Below are 15,994 nucleotides of genomic sequence, written 5' to 3'. Positions count from 1 at the left end.
TACTTCAGTAATTCGTCAGTAAAAACAAAATTTACCTTTCTTTCTACAATGTCAAATTGAGTAATTTTCCGTTGTTAACATTTCTTTATCTGACGTCATGACTAAAATTTTTATGGTGATTGGCTCCTTAGGAGCATGTCACCTATCATAAAGACAATAAGTAATCCTTCAATGCGTTTTGCTTTTAAAAATTAGATTTCATAGATCTCCGGTGGTTTGTTCAAGTAGGAATAATGAATGTTGAACAATCATGTGGAACAAATATACACAAAGGCATGCTTAGCACCATGCATAAAAATGCTATTCTCTTCAAGTTTACCACAAATAAACCACGAGGCGTTGCAGAAAGGAGATGTTGTCGAAATGAAATGGAAGAAGACTGTACACATAGGCCACAATATAAAGATTTGGCAGATTTCACTTAGGTTATTTCATTTTTCATTGTTATTGGCAGGTGAATGGTCTGGTTGTAGGTACTGAATGTTTTTTTCGTATGATTTACATATGGCTGCTTTTAGTTTTCATATTTCGTCTATTTATAAAAATTTCAGTTAACACTGCGCTCTTTATTTTTTTGTTCTCTATCTACTAAAGTTTGCGTTTCTTTTGTTGCAACACAAAATCTTTGCTTTGTGGATAGCGTAGTCAGCCTGCATTTGTCGCTCTGTAAATTTGAATTTTTTATACGACTGTAACGCACGATCTGACTACACTGCATGTTAAAGTAGATCATCGGGATTCAGGATCATTGAAAACAACAAAAATATGAAACATCTTAAAACTACAAAAATTTTAGGAAATTTTTCTAAATTTTCGCTCTTTTCTTTCATTTGAGGGTTTTTTACCGGATCTACCGGTTTTCCCTCCCATTTCGTTTTGTTTTGAAAAAAAAAACAGTGTCCACATTTGGGGCCAAGTGATGTCATTTGTCATAACATTATTTGCTGTAGCTATCATGAATATTCACGTTTCTTTTTCTTTTCTCGGCCTTCGGGTATATCTCCCGAAAAACTGTGTTTATTAAATAGCATACATTCTAAAAAATAGGTACATGTGAAATGCATACATGTTGGTAGCCTTCAAGTTTATAGAAATGCGTACATGTTGGTAGCCTTCAAATTTATAGAAATGCGTACATGTTGGTAGCCTTCAAGTTTATAGAAATGCGTGCATGTTGGTAGCCTTCAAGTTTATAGAAATGCGTGCATGTTGGTAGCCTTCAAGTTTATAGAAATGCGTGCATGTTGGTAGCCTTCAAGTTTATAGAAATGCGTGCATGTTGGTAGCCTTCAAGTTTATAGAAATGCGTGCATGTTGGTAGCCTTCAAGTTTATAGAAATGCGTGCATGTTGGTAGCCTTCAAGTTTATAGAAATGCGTGCATGTTGGTAGCCTTCAAGTTTATAGAAATGCGTGCATGTTGGTAGCCTTCAAGTTTATAGAAATGCGTGCATGTTGGTAGCCTTCAAGTTTATAGAAATGCGTGCATGTTGGTAGCCTTCAAGTTTATAGAAATGCGTGCATGTTGGTAGCCTTCAAGTTTATAGAAATGCGTGCATGTTGGTAGCCTTCAAGTTTATAGAAATGCGTGCATGTTGGTAGCCTTCAAGTTTATAGAAATGCGTGCATGTTGGTAGCCTTCAAGTTTATAGAAATGCGTGCATGTTGGTAGCCTTCAAGTTTATAGAAATGCGTGCATGTTGGTAGCCTTCAAGTTTATAGAAATGCGTGCATGTTGGTAGCCTTCAAGTTTATAGAAATGCGTGCATGTTGGTAGCCTTCAAGTTTATAGAAATGCGTGCATGTTGGTAGCCTTCAAGTTTATAGAAATGCGTGCATGTTGGTAGCCTTCAAGTTTATAGAAATGCGTGCATGTTGGTAGCCTTCAAGTTTATAGAAATGCGTGCATGTTGGTAGCCTTCAAGTTTATAGAAATGCGTGCATGTTGGTAGCCTTCAAGTTTATAGAAATGCGTGCATGTTGGTAGCCTTCAAGTTTATAGAAATGCGTGCATGTTGGTAGCCTTCAAGTTTATAGAAATGCGTGCATGTTGGTAGCCTTCAAGTTTATAGAAATGCGTGCATGTTGGTAGCCTTCAAGTTTATAGAAATGCGTGCATGTTGGTAGCCTTCAAGTTTATAGAAATGCGTGCATGTTGGTAGCCTTCAAGTTTATAGAAATGCGTGCATGTTGGTAGCCTTCAAGTTTATAGAAATGCGTGCATGTTGGTAGCCTTCAAGTTTATAGAAATGCGTGCATGTTGGTAGCCTTCAAGTTTATAGAAATGCGTGCATGTTGGTAGCCTTCAAGTTTATAGAAATGCGTGCATGTTGGTAGCCTTCAAGTTTATAGAAATGCGTGCATGTTGGTAGCCTTCAAGTTTATAGAAATGCGTGCATGTTGGTAGCCTTCAAGTTTATAGAAATGCGTGCATGTTGGTAGCCTTCAAGTTTATAGAAATGCGTGCATGTTGGTAGCCTTCAAGTTTATAGAAATGCGTGCATGTTGGTAGCCTTCAAGTTTATAGAAATGCGTGCATGTTGGTAGCCTTCAAGTTTATAGAAATGCGTGCATGTTGGTAGCCTTCAAGTTTATAGAAATGCGTGCATGTTGGTAGCCTTCAAGTTTATAGAAATGCGTGCATGTTGGTAGCCTTCAAGTTTATAGAAATGCGTGCATGTTGGTAGCCTTCAAGTTTATAGAAATGCGTGCATGTTGGTAGCCTTCAAGTTTATAGAAATGCGTGCATGTTGGTAGCCTTCAAGTTTATAGAAATGCGTGCATGTTGGTAGCCTTCAAGTTTATAGAAATGCGTGCATGTTGGTAGCCTTCAAGTTTATAGAAATGCGTGCATGTTGGTAGCCTTCAAGTTTATAGAAATGCGTGCATGTTGGTAGCCTTCAAGTTTATAGAAATGCGTGCATGTTGGTAGCCTTCAAGTTTATAGAAATGCGTGCATGTTGGTAGCCTTCAAGTTTATAGAAATGCGTGCATGTTGGTAGCCTTCAAGTTTATAGAAATGCGTGCATGTTGGTAGCCTTCAAGTTTATAGAAATGCGTGCATGTTGGTAGCCTTCAAGTTTATAGAAATGCGTGCATGTTGGTAGCCTTCAAGTTTATAGAAATGCGTGCATGTTGGTAGCCTTCAAGTTTATAGAAATGCGTGCATGTTGGTAGCCTTCAAGTTTATAGAAATGCGTGCATGTTGGTAGCCTTCAAGTTTATAGAAATGCGTGCATGTTGGTAGCCTTCAAGTTTATAGAAATGCGTGCATGTTGGTAGCCTTCAAGTTTATAGAAATGCGTGCATGTTGGTAGCCTTCAAGTTTATAGAAATGCGTGCATGTTGGTAGCCTTCAAGTTTATAGAAATGCGTGCATGTTGGTAGCCTTCAAGTTTATAGAAATGCGTGCATGTTGGTAGCCTTCAAGTTTATAGAAATGCGTGCATGTTGGTAGCCTTCAAGTTTATAGAAATGCGTGCATGTTGGTAGCCTTCAAGTTTATAGAAATGCGTGCATGTTGGTAGCCTTCAAGTTTATAGAAATGCGTGCATGTTGGTAGCCTTCAAGTTTATAGAAATGCGTGCATGTTGGTAGCCTTCAAGTTTATAGAAATGCGTGCATGTTGGTAGCCTTCAAGTTTATAGAAATGCGTGCATGTTGGTAGCCTTCAAGTTTATAGAAATGCGTGCATGTTGGTAGCCTTCAAGTTTATAGAAATGCGTGCATGTTGGTAGCCTTCAAGTTTATAGAAATGCGTGCATGTTGGTAGCCTTCAAGTTTATAGAAATGCGTGCATGTTGGTAGCCTTCAAGTTTATAGAAATGCGTGCATGTTGGTAGCCTTCAAGTTTATAGAAATGCGTGCATGTTGGTAGCCTTCAAGTTTATAGAAATGCGTGCATGTTGGTAGCCTTCAAGTTTATAGAAATGCGTGCATGTTGGTAGCCTTCAAGTTTATAGAAATGCGTGCATGTTGGTAGCCTTCAAGTTTATAGAAATGCGTGCATGTTGGTAGCCTTCAAGTTTATAGAAATGCGTGCATGTTGGTAGCCTTCAAGTTTATAGAAATGCGTGCATGTTGGTAGCCTTCAAGTTTATAGAAATGCGTGCATGTTGGTAGCCTTCAAGTTTATAGAAATGCGTGCATGTTGGTAGCCTTCAAGTTTATAGAAATGCGTGCATGTTGGTAGCCTTCAAGTTTATAGAAATGCGTGCATGTTGGTAGCCTTCAAGTTTATAGAAATGCGTGCATGTTGGTAGCCTTCAAGTTTATAGAAATGCGTGCATGTTGGTAGCCTTCAAGTTTATAGAAATGCGTGCATGTTGGTAGCCTTCAAGTTTATAGAAATGCGTGCATGTTGGTAGCCTTCAAGTTTATAGAAATGCGTGCATGTTGGTAGCCTTCAAGTTTATAGAAATGCGTGCATGTTGGTAGCCTTCAAGTTTATAGAAATGCGTGCATGTTGGTAGCCTTCAAGTTTATAGAAATGCGTGCATGTTGGTAGCCTTCAAGTTTATAGAAATGCGTGCATGTTGGTAGCCTTCAAGTTTATAGAAATGCGTGCATGTTGGTAGCCTTCAAGTTTATAGAAATGCGTGCATGTTGGTAGCCTTCAAGTTTATAGAAATGCGTGCATGTTGGTAGCCTTCAAGTTTATAGAAATGCGTGCATGTTGGTAGCCTTCAAGTTTATAGAAATGCGTGCATGTTGGTAGCCTTCAAGTTTATAGAAATGCGTGCATGTTGGTAGCCTTCAAGTTTATAGAAATGCGTGCATGTTGGTAGCCTTCAAGTTTATAGAAATGCGTGCATGTTGGTAGCCTTCAAGTTTATAGAAATGCGTGCATGTTGGTAGCCTTCAAGTTTATAGAAATGCGTGCATGTTGGTAGCCTTCAAGTTTATAGAAATGCGTGCATGTTGGTAGCCTTCAAGTTTATAGAAATGCGTGCATGTTGGTAGCCTTCAAGTTTATAGAAATGCGTGCATGTTGGTAGCCTTCAAGTTTATAGAAATGCGTGCATGTTGGTAGCCTTCAAGTTTATAGAAATGCGTGCATGTTGGTAGCCTTCAAGTTTATAGAAATGCGTGCATGTTGGTAGCCTTCAAGTTTATAGAAATGCGTGCATGTTGGTAGCCTTCAAGTTTATAGAAATGCGTGCATGTTGGTAGCCTTCAAGTTTATAGAAATGCGTGCATGTTGGTAGCCTTCAAGTTTATAGAAATGCGTGCATGTTGGTAGCCTTCAAGTTTATAGAAATGCGTGCATGTTGGTAGCCTTCAAGTTTATAGAAATGCGTGCATGTTGGTAGCCTTCAAGTTTATAGAAATGCGTGCATGTTGGTAGCCTTCAAGTTTATAGAAATGCGTGCATGTTGGTAGCCTTCAAGTTTATAGAAATGCGTGCATGTTGGTAGCCTTCAAGTTTATAGAAATGCGTGCATGTTGGTAGCCTTCAAGTTTATAGAAATGCGTGCATGTTGGTAGCCTTCAAGTTTATAGAAATGCGTGCATGTTGGTAGCCTTCAAGTTTATAGAAATGCGTGCATGTTGGTAGCCTTCAAGTTTATAGAAATGCGTGCATGTTGGTAGCCTTCAAGTTTATAGAAATGCGTGCATGTTGGTAGCCTTCAAGTTTATAGAAATGCGTGCATGTTGGTAGCCTTCAAGTTTATAGAAATGCGTGCATGTTGGTAGCCTTCAAGTTTATAGAAATGCGTGCATGTTGGTAGCCTTCAAGTTTATAGAAATGCGTGCATGTTGGTAGCCTTCAAGTTTATAGAAATGCGTGCATGTTGGTAGCCTTCAAGTTTATAGAAATGCGTGCATGTTGGTAGCCTTCAAGTTTATAGAAATGCGTGCATGTTGGTAGCCTTCAAGTTTATAGAAATGCGTGCATGTTGGTAGCCTTCAAGTTTATAGAAATGCGTGCATGTTGGTAGCCTTCAAGTTTATAGAAATGCGTGCATGTTGGTAGCCTTCAAGTTTATAGAAATGCGTGCATGTTGGTAGCCTTCAAGTTTATAGAAATGCGTGCATGTTGGTAGCCTTCAAGTTTATAGAAATGCGTGCATGTTGGTAGCCTTCAAGTTTATAGAAATGCGTGCATGTTGGTAGCCTTCAAGTTTATAGAAATGCGTGCATGTTGGTAGCCTTCAAGTTTATAGAAATGCGTGCATGTTGGTAGCCTTCAAGTTTATAGAAATGCGTGCATGTTGGTAGCCTTCAAGTTTATAGAAATGCGTGCATGTTGGTAGCCTTCAAGTTTATAGAAATGCGTGCATGTTGGTAGCCTTCAAGTTTATAGAAATGCGTGCATGTTGGTAGCCTTCAAGTTTATAGAAATGCGTGCATGTTGGTAGCCTTCAAGTTTATAGAAATGCGTGCATGTTGGTAGCCTTCAAGTTTATAGAAATGCGTACATGTTGGTAGCCTTCAAGTTTATAGCTACTGCGTGAAGTAGATCTAATCAACATAGTTAAAATAAAATATGCTGTTTAGTTATATGACCAAGTAATTTCCTAACCCCAGAATCCAATATTTGCAGCTAAGTAATTGCCACTGCTGTAATCCTATACTACAATCGTTTAAGATCAAAGGTGCAGAATACCTCAAACATTTTCTTGTCTTGAAGAAAAGCCCACACCAAAGAAAATTTCTAAAATGCTTCATGCATCTACACAAAATGACAACGAGCACGCAATGGTAGACCACTTGACCAAATTAAATCTCTTGAAGGTGACGTCATTGCATGTCTACAGATTACTACTGGTTGTACTGGAGCCATTGTGGTTCTGCCTAAATAGAGTTGAAGATCACATTCACCGACTTAAATGGTCAACTGTCTGCCTGATGCTTATACTTGTGGTCCTTTACTTGAAGTTCCAAGCACCTGCCTGTCAGTAATACAATTGACTAGTTGAAAAGTTTTCATCCATTCTTTGCGAGAAAAGTTCATGGATGTTTGATATTGTCTAGTGGGGACGTTTGCACCTAAATGTTATATGACATTGCAATATTATATTTGTTGTTTGTGTTTAAATCCATAATATCAGTGGCATTGCTAGCAAAAAATGTTTGGTCATGCCCATAATCATCATGAGGCGCCAACACTTATTTTCAAAATTTAGACCATCTATTACCCACAAAACGATGACAATTATCCAAGCAGTTAATTTTCAAGTAGCCCTTGGAATATACGAAAAAGATGCTTTTAAAAAGCAATATTCTGTTTAAATTAACAAAGCTGTGAAGATTAAGTCTTTTCCTTTGGAGTATTGTTTATAAAAAAGTAGAAAACTAACATGGACACAAGAAATATTCGCAGGTAAAATTGAGAATGCAGTTTGTCACAATACAATACTAAGGCTATTGACAGCACAATAAACAACATGAGCAAACTTGAAACATGTAACCATTTTATAGGTTATCTTGATAACATAATCAAATTTTAAAACTGGTGGATGATTCATTTTTGTAAATATTCAGGTTGATAAGACAACGGATGTTTCCAACAAAGAGCAGTTAAGTACTTATGATTGTTTGCATAGAAAAAAAGTGAAACATCGTTGATTTGTACATGGAACTAGCAACAGAATTGCAACTGGTTATCAGCATTAAAAAAAAGTATGTTGAATAAGCATAGAAAACTCAAAAGCACTTATTGGACAAATTTATGATGCGGCTGATATAGCAGTTGCAGTTGTCTTGCAACAACTAACAGCTACAAATCAAAGCCAACTTCAATGTTACTCCCCATATTATTCATGTGAATATTACTTTCTGCTTTTCAGTGGAAACATCAGTTGTCTCATCAACCCGTAGTCTAACTCCTTCAAAATTTTATCTTGTATGATGTGATCAAGTCAAGAAATCAAATCATTTTACATATCTTGTGACACAAAATAGTACATCCCATCACTCTTGAGCTGAGAAAATCCATTATAGCAAAGCTCTTCAGAAAACTTTTCAATTTATTAATAAATTGTGAGAGAAAATTATTCTTTCCATAATTTCATAGTAGCACAATAGTCATAAGTCATTTAAAGTATACGACAAATTCTTTAATGCAAACATGTTTCGGCTTACTTTATGCCATATTCAGTAAGAAGTGAATAGGAAGTTTACATGTAACACCATCAACTTATCCCGAGCAATCGCCCCCCTGATACCTTAACGTATAAAATTATTACCGGAGGGGACATATTTATTTTAAATAAAGTATGGCTCCTATCGCTACAAATTCGGAGCAGGTAAACATATCAGTTTATTCACTTTTTCTGTTTATATTTCAATAGAATTTAGTTAAAACGGCAAGAGTGAAAGTTGACTCGATCACTTCTATATATTGTGCGAGGAATTGTGGAAATTGAGTCATTTTGTAATTAAAAGTTTGTGGTGCTGTTGCTTGTTGCTAATGGTAGATAAACAAAGCAATTTAACGGAATTTCGTTTCATTGTGCCACAGCCTATAGTAGTGTGTATCTTAGTAATCTCTTTGTTCCTAAACAAAAAATGCGTAAAGATCGATGTAGATAACACATACTAAGTTCCTTGATTAATGTAGTTTTGTTTTTTGACTTTAACATTTGATTATGCAAGCGAACGGAGGACAATTATGGTCAAAATAACACTATAGTTTTCAATGCATCAAAGATAGAGCTCTTTACTCCATCCAGTGGCTTTAGAAATCTTGTGAGGAAACTCAGAAATAATTGGAAAGTTATCATGTATGTTTGTGATACCTGTTTCAGAAAGGTTTAAGACAAATATGATGTGAAAACACTGATTAAATGATGTATTTTTACAGAAATAAGGATGAAATAACCTTGGAGAGATTGTTGTATGCCAATCTGTTTGTTCTTGCTGGACCAAGAGAAAAAATATCAGCAAGTGAAGTAAGTTTAGAGGATATGTATGAGTGCATGTGTTATTGGGTTTTTCACTTGCTGTACATCAGCGTTTTACTTACACATTTTCTCATCACAAATCTCATTTTTTATTTTGCTTGACAGTTTTTGTGTGATGTTCATATCATTCTTGAAAACATTTCATATCTTAAACGTTTATTCTTCAGTAGAAATACAGCTAAACATGCTAGATGTTCCAGACAGCTGAAATATAATTTGTGGTACTTCATGCATATGTTTTTCTATAAAGAAACCGACCACAATTTTCACATTAAACCACTGTAACTAATTCAACCGAAAAGATCACTTGCATGTAGGCTTGTATGTATAATAGTGTATAATTTGACAATCACTACAATGTAATAAAATACATGTATTTGTCCCCTCCTTCATACTTAGCCCCCCCCCCTCATTATATAAGGACTAAATGCCCATGAAAACAGGCTTGCAAACTTATACAAGCTCAATGCTTGTAAGAAAAGGTTAACAATATTGCATTTTAAAACAAAGCAAGCATTGTGTCTTGAAACATTAATTAATTTTTTAATCTTCTGTTATACATATTAACATCTTGTAGTTTGAAGCAATGAAATCATATCTCGAGAAAGGTGGAAGTATTCTTGTTTTACTGGGAGAGGGTGGTGAGGTACACTTTGGTACAAATATCAATTTTTTACTTGAAGATTTTGGAATCATGGTTAATTGTGGTGAGGATATAAGATTGGTTTCTGTGATTTTAATCATCATTTCATGTGATCACCATTTCAATTTATGAAACATGTTATTTATAGATTCAGTTATACGTACATCTTACTATAAATACTTTCATCCAAAAGAAGTGTATATTTCAAATGGAGTTTTAAACAGGTACAGATGTGAATTTATGGGAATATTTATTGTCTACAATGGATTCCTAGGAGTACATACTGTTCACTGCTGCATGTCCAGAACGATGGGCTTTGCGATTGCAACCATATGATTTTGAAATCTGTTTTCAACCTGGAACTGAATATCCTGCAGATTTTCTCTCACGTCATCCCTTATCTGATGAGAAACTAAACAACCGGCAAGAGAAAGTAGCAGAAGAATTTGTTAATTACGTTACACAGAACTCGGTTCCAAAAACAATCAGCAGGAAAGATCTGGAAGAAGCTACAAGAGAAGACATTACTCTTCGAGCAGTAATTCAAGCCATTGAAACAAGTAGATGGTTTGAGAGTTCAAAGATGGTAGGAGTAAATCAAGCAGAATTCAGTTCATATGAGAAACTTAAAGATGAACTTTGCATATCTTCGGGTATAATTCTACGAAAACATCAAATAATCATACCAGAAAGTTTACGAGAGAAAGTTGTGAACATTGCTCATGAAGGTCATATGGGAATGTCAAAAACGAAAACGTGAAAAGGTATTGTTTCCACGTATAGATGAGTTAGTTAATGGAAAAGTTAAATCGTGTTTAGCCTGTCAGATTACAACTCCAGTCAGTGAAAAGGAGGCATTGAAAATGTCAGAGTTGCCAAGATCTCCTTGTAAAGAGCTAAGTATGGACTTTGGTGTAGCTCCTACAGGCACAGGTGAATATTTGTTTGTTCTTTATGATGAATTTTCCAGATATCCCATTGTAGAAATAATCCGATCAACGTCCGCAAAGACTGTTATACCTTGATTGGATAAGACTTTTTCGGAGTTCGGGATACCAGATACGATACGTTCAGATAATGGACCGCCATTCAATAGCAAGGAATTTTACGAGTTTTCAAAGTATTTGGGATTTAAACACAGAAAAGTTACTCCTTATTGGCCACGAGCCAACGGGGAAGTGGAAAGATTTATGCGTACCATCAAAAAGACAATAAAGGCTGCGATACATTGCAAATTTGGGGGGGTAAAAATTACCCTTGAAGTTATGGGTGAAATGAGTGCCACAGAGTGCCCCGGTTTTGAAGGGTAACATTTTATAGGGGTAATTTTTATTTAAGGGTAAAATTTTCGGTGCTAATACTTAGTTAGGGGTAAATTCTATTATAGGGTAAAATTTATCAAGGGGTAAAATTTATGGGGGTAACTTTTAAAGGGGTGATTTTCATGGACATGCAATTCCTCCATAAATTTGAGGTAAGAGGAAACTACACAGAATGCTGCATTTTTTAAGGCACATGTGAAAATACAGGAGGTAATGCTTCAATGGTGTTAAAACGAACTCTGAATCTATAATAAGAATAAATTAAAATAGATCAAACAACAATCTCTTTATTTCAACAGAAAAGGAATGAGCGTAGCTATCTCGAAAATGGAGTGAAGAGTGGAAAATATTAAAAATGCGCGTTATTATCAACAAAAAAGATTTCATTCAAGGAAAACTAACGAGGTTCAACATGCAAACATAACTACTCAACCATTGATATAGCATTGGCAAACATAAATAATCTACCATTGGCAGAACATAGATAATTGGGAGGGGGGGGGATTCATATATTCATATGTAATAATTCCTAAAACTAATTAATTAAATTCAATGTAAAGTAGAACTGGCACAAATGAATAATAGCGCTCACTTAAAACTCATATGACCCTAGAAACCATAGCTCACATGAGCTAGCTACGCCAACATAAAACATGCGTACACTGTAACAAAAAAAATGGTCTAAATGTCCAGTGTAATGGTTTAAATGTCCACTTAATGCTTACTTTAAACTCTGGCAAGAGCTTTAATAAATTTTTGCAAGCTAATTCAATTGGAAGCATTGTACTGCAACCCAACAAAAACGGAATCAATAAAAAGATATACATCCTTATGATGTTGTGGATAAGCTATAAAAAATACACAGTACGTTGCATAGAGCGTAAAAACAACTGTGTCTGAAGAAAATGAAGTCGCGTCAACGAGTTGTCGTCCTTCGACGCACAATAGCAGCCGGCCAGGCTTCAGTATGTGTTCACAAGTAACTAAAACTCGTGGATAGGTGGTGCGGGTTAATTTGTTCGGCAAATCATCATCTTCCTAAAACATACACAAAAAAGAAAATGCTTCAGTGTTTGAAAGTTGCCTCGATAAATGTACTGTATGGAAAACGTTCTTAGTAAATTAAAGAAAAACATCGACACAAGCGTTGCATGCAATTCACTAAGACGTCTTTATCATTGCTTACCGACAGCATTTCCATCATGCTGGGCTGTTTTCAGACGTTTTCTTGGTTAGCAAAATACAATATTTTTTTCTTAAATATTGTGATAATAGATTTAGCACGCGGAAAGCATATAGGGATGACAGTGTCATCTATTAATATGCTCATTTCAAGAGTTATGTATTTAGTATTACTACTATTACATTACATGGTGTTATTTATATATACTATAAATAAATATTTATATTTATTAAACGTTTATTGATTTTACATCCACTTTAACTTGTGTTACACACCATTTCTTCAGTATGTATTTAGTATTACTACTATTACATTACGTGGTGTTATTTATATATACTATAAATAAATATTTATATTTATTAAACGTTTATTGATTTTACATCCACTTTAACTTGTGTTACACACCATTTCTTCAGTATGTATTTAGTATTACTACTATTACATTACGTGGTGTTATTTATATAAATCTATATATTTATATTTATTAAACATTTACTTACTTTCTTCAAGAATCTTGGAGAAATGGACCATAAATGTTAATATTACGACAAAGTCGTTTGGACTCTCTTCACAAGGGAGCATGTTTCTTTCACTCTTGCGTGAAAGAAATTCATCTTTCATTTTTAATTCGTAATATGAGCCTTTACGATGTTCAATTCTATTTCAATTATTTTAAGTCTTCTCAATCTTTCTCTCTCAGTGTTGCCGTATGAAGGCAACATGAAGGAAACCATCAAAAATTTTGGAAGTAAAGGGGTGATCATTTCCTTCAAAAAGGATATTTAATTTCATGTATTGATCGTTTCTTTGACAGTAAACGGTTTATGAATTTTGTGCGGTTTCAAAATTATCTTAAACTTTCTGATTGGTTGTTTGTGTAAAGATTACAAATCAATTATTTTTCAAAACGTAATGACCGTTTGAATATTTGTGATATCTTCTGCGCATGCGCTGATAAATAACTGATGTTCGTGCTTGAGAATTATTCAAAGCGAAAGCAAGGCCAAAAATTTTCTGCGAACTTAAATTAAAATGCAATTTGTCATTTGAGTTATTAAGATTGTTATATTTTTGCTGTATTTGATACGTCGCTCGCTCAGTGCATTGCGATCGAAAATTTATAGCATTTTCTACTTCGTGATGTTGTATAATTATCGATATATAGTCGCATAAAATGAAGCGTTAATCCTCACTTAAAGACGAAATAAAAGTTACATCGTCGAAAATATCGCTAACCTATTTATGTAAAACAGAAAAGTTACAAGCGTGTTGAATTATCGGTTGGGTGGAATGTGTACCGGTCAGAAAATTGTTTTAAAGAGTTTTTGAGGATAAAGTATTCACAGCAAAAATGGTTTTCGGTGCACGATCTTTTGGACTTCACTTTTCTCAATAAGCACAGTCACGTGACATGCAATGTAATGAAGGGCGTCTTGTAAATGCAGAATAGTTTAGATAGTTGTTGGACCCACATGTGTGCATTGCTTAACTTTGTTTTTAAGGCTATTGCACTATTTTTGAGGGATTAACTCGATAAAAATTTGCGTGTATCCATACCAGGAACTGTGGAATACAAGTCAACAAACATCTTCAGTCCCGTTAAAGAAAGGTGTATTTTATGATGAGAAGGAAAAGGCAATTGTAAGTGCTAATTTTGTCGTTCGCGTTATTTTTAGGTGCATTCATATTCGCACTTTGAACAGAAACATCAGATTGTTGTTAAACAAATGTGTATGCCCCTCGCCCCAAAAATGTGAGTACTTCTCCCCAAATGTCAATACCACCCCCCAAAAAAGGTTCATACCCTCCCCCAAAAAGTGAATACCCTCCCCTAAAAAAAGGAATACCTATCCCCCTAAAAAATATGAAAACTCCTCCCCCCCAAATGTGAATAGCCATCACCACAAAAAAGTGAACACCCTCCCCCCAAATGCGAATAGCCCTCCACCACAAAAAAGTGAATACCCTACCCCCCAAATGCGAATAGCCCTCCACCACAAAAAAGTGAATACCCCTAAAATATTATAATCTATGACTTGAGGTTCAAACCCTGCGATATCACCAGACAGCATTCTAGTGTTATTGGTTATTGCATTTGGAGGACATATTTCTTACGTACATTTAATTTTTCCTCATTTCAAGTCTCCCGCATCGAAAGAGGATGATGCAGAATTGACGAGTTGCAACTCGGGACTCATTGTTCAAGTCTAAGAAATTTTTCTTCTTTTTTTTCGTGTTTTAGCGAAGGAATTATGCTGCCTGTGCTTTCCAGGTAGGTACGAGTTAGTGCTGTGTTCTATACAGGTTTATTTTATAATTTTGATAGTGTCATTTTAGAAACATGCCAGGTTGATGATGCAAAGAAAACAGAAAGTTCTCATTTTCAATTCGGCTAGAATAATCCAAGCATACGTTCGTGGTTTTCTTGTAAAACGTAATCTCCATCGTCGACACCAGGCTGTAAATATCATCCGGACATGCTACCTGTCCTATCTCGTTGCAAAGAAAACAGAAAGCGGCACGAATAAAAGCGGCACGAATTATTCAGTCTCGATGGCTTAGCTATCTAACAAGGCGCGAATTTTTAGCGCAGAAACAGGCTGCATTGGTTATCCAGTCTGAAGTGAGAAAATATATCGTTCAACGACATTATCGAAATCTGAAAGCGAGCGTTTTCTTTCTGCAGAAACGTTACAGAGAGAAGTTGATGGCAAAACTGCAACAAAGGGATGATGCTTCACGAGTCCTGCAATGCCATTATCGAGCTTATGTATTGTCAAAAGATGTTCAAGAAAAATACAAGAACACTAGAAACGCCATAATCAAACTTCAAGCATTATGGAAAGGATATCAAGTTCGTATGAACTATAGTAAACAGAGGACTTGTATCTTTCTTATCCAATCCAGAGTTCGTGGTTATATCATGAAAAGACAATACTTAAAAATGAGATTTGCTGCAGTTGTTCTGCAAATGCGTTATCGTGCATTTCGAGAAATGCTCATCGCTCGTGCTCAATACTTAGATACCCGTAGATCAATCATCAAACTCCAGGCTGTTGTACGCGGTCATCGCTTTCGTCAAGAACTTAGACAGAAAGTCCTTGCAGCCGTTCTCATACAATCTTCGTTTCGCAGTTACGTCACACGGTCTCGATATGTATGTTTGAAGGAAAGTGCCATCATTCTACAGAGACGGTATCGTGCATGGAATCTAGGTCATCGGATTAAAAACGAATATAATTTAACACGTGATGCAATCGTGACCATGCAGAAGCACACACGTGGCTGGGCATTGAGAAGGGAAATGAGAAGACTGAGAAATGCTACAGTAAGAATACAAGCTGTGTACAGAGGTTATCAACAGAGAAATATGTACTCAACTTTGCGTGTGTCGGCCATTGTTATACAACAAAAGTATCGTGCAACCCGCAAGTCTCGAATTGCCCGCAAGGAATTCATACAAAAGCGAACTACAACCGTACGCCTTCAAGGTTTTGTTCGTGGAAGATTATGCAGAAGACAATGCGAACGTGTTAAAAGCTCTGTAAAAGTTATTCAAACTCGTTGGCGAGCCTTGCTCAACGCTCGCAAATCAAGAGCGGAATATCAACACATGAGAGCATGCGCAATCACCATTCAGTCTTTCACCAGAGGACTGCTGGCTCGCAGGATAGCACACAGAGAATGAGCTGCAGTTAAAATTCAGTCATTCTGAAGAGGTATCGTCCAGAAGATTAGCTACCATAAGTCTAGAAACGCTGTTATGAAAATACAAACTTGTCTACGTATGAGAATCGCAAAGAAGAAATATGAACACTTGAAAAACACGGTTGTACACCTTCAGAGACTGGTGCGAGCCAATCAACTGTGTCGACTTCATACTATGGAGTACCAGACTAAACGACAAGCTATTATCGCTTTACAAGCTTCTCTACGTG

At 36.7% G+C, this 15,994-nt stretch overlaps 1 protein-coding gene and 1 long non-coding RNA gene across 2 annotated transcripts; both read left to right on the top strand.

Moving 5' to 3' along the window:
• Positions 1-8,805: 8,805 nt before the first annotated feature.
• LOC124454046 lies at positions 8,806-9,769 on the top strand. The gene is made up of 3 exons (XR_006951320.1): positions 8,806-8,896; positions 9,486-9,615; positions 9,700-9,769. It is a non-coding gene; the product is annotated as an uncharacterized LOC124454046 (long non-coding RNA).
• A 365-nt stretch (positions 9,770-10,134) lies between these two features.
• Positions 10,135-15,744, top strand: LOC124453996 (abnormal spindle-like microcephaly-associated protein homolog). Its single transcript, XM_047004813.1, has 5 exons — positions 10,135-10,279; positions 10,335-10,484; positions 10,626-10,857; positions 14,299-14,328; positions 14,562-15,744. Exons 1-5 carry the CDS (start codon positions 10,135-10,137, stop codon positions 15,742-15,744), a joined length of 1,740 nt encoding a protein of 579 aa, XP_046860769.1.
• Positions 15,745-15,994: the final 250 nt, after the last annotated feature.

This window comes from Xenia sp. Carnegie-2017, unplaced genomic scaffold, assembly GCF_021976095.1.
Source record: "Xenia sp. Carnegie-2017 unplaced genomic scaffold, XeniaSp_v1 HiC_scaffold_29, whole genome shotgun sequence".
NCBI classification, from domain to species: domain Eukaryota; kingdom Metazoa; phylum Cnidaria; class Anthozoa; order Malacalcyonacea; family Xeniidae; genus Xenia; species Xenia sp. Carnegie-2017.
Note: the sequence above shows the minus strand (reverse complement) of the source record. Positions and strands in the feature narration are given on the sequence as shown.

Coding starts and splice junctions, on each gene's coding strand:
- LOC124453996 (XM_047004813.1), top strand. CDS start 10,135: ATGGTAGGAGTAAATCAAGCAGAATTCAGTTCATATGAGAAACTTAAA. Junction 10,858..14,298: donor GAGTGCCCCGGTTTTGAAGG/GTAACATTTTAT, acceptor TTCGTGTTTTAG/CGAAGGAATTATGCTGCCTG. Junction 14,329..14,561: donor ATGCTGCCTGTGCTTTCCAG/GTAGGTACGAGT, acceptor CTCGTTGCAAAG/AAAACAGAAAGCGGCACGAA.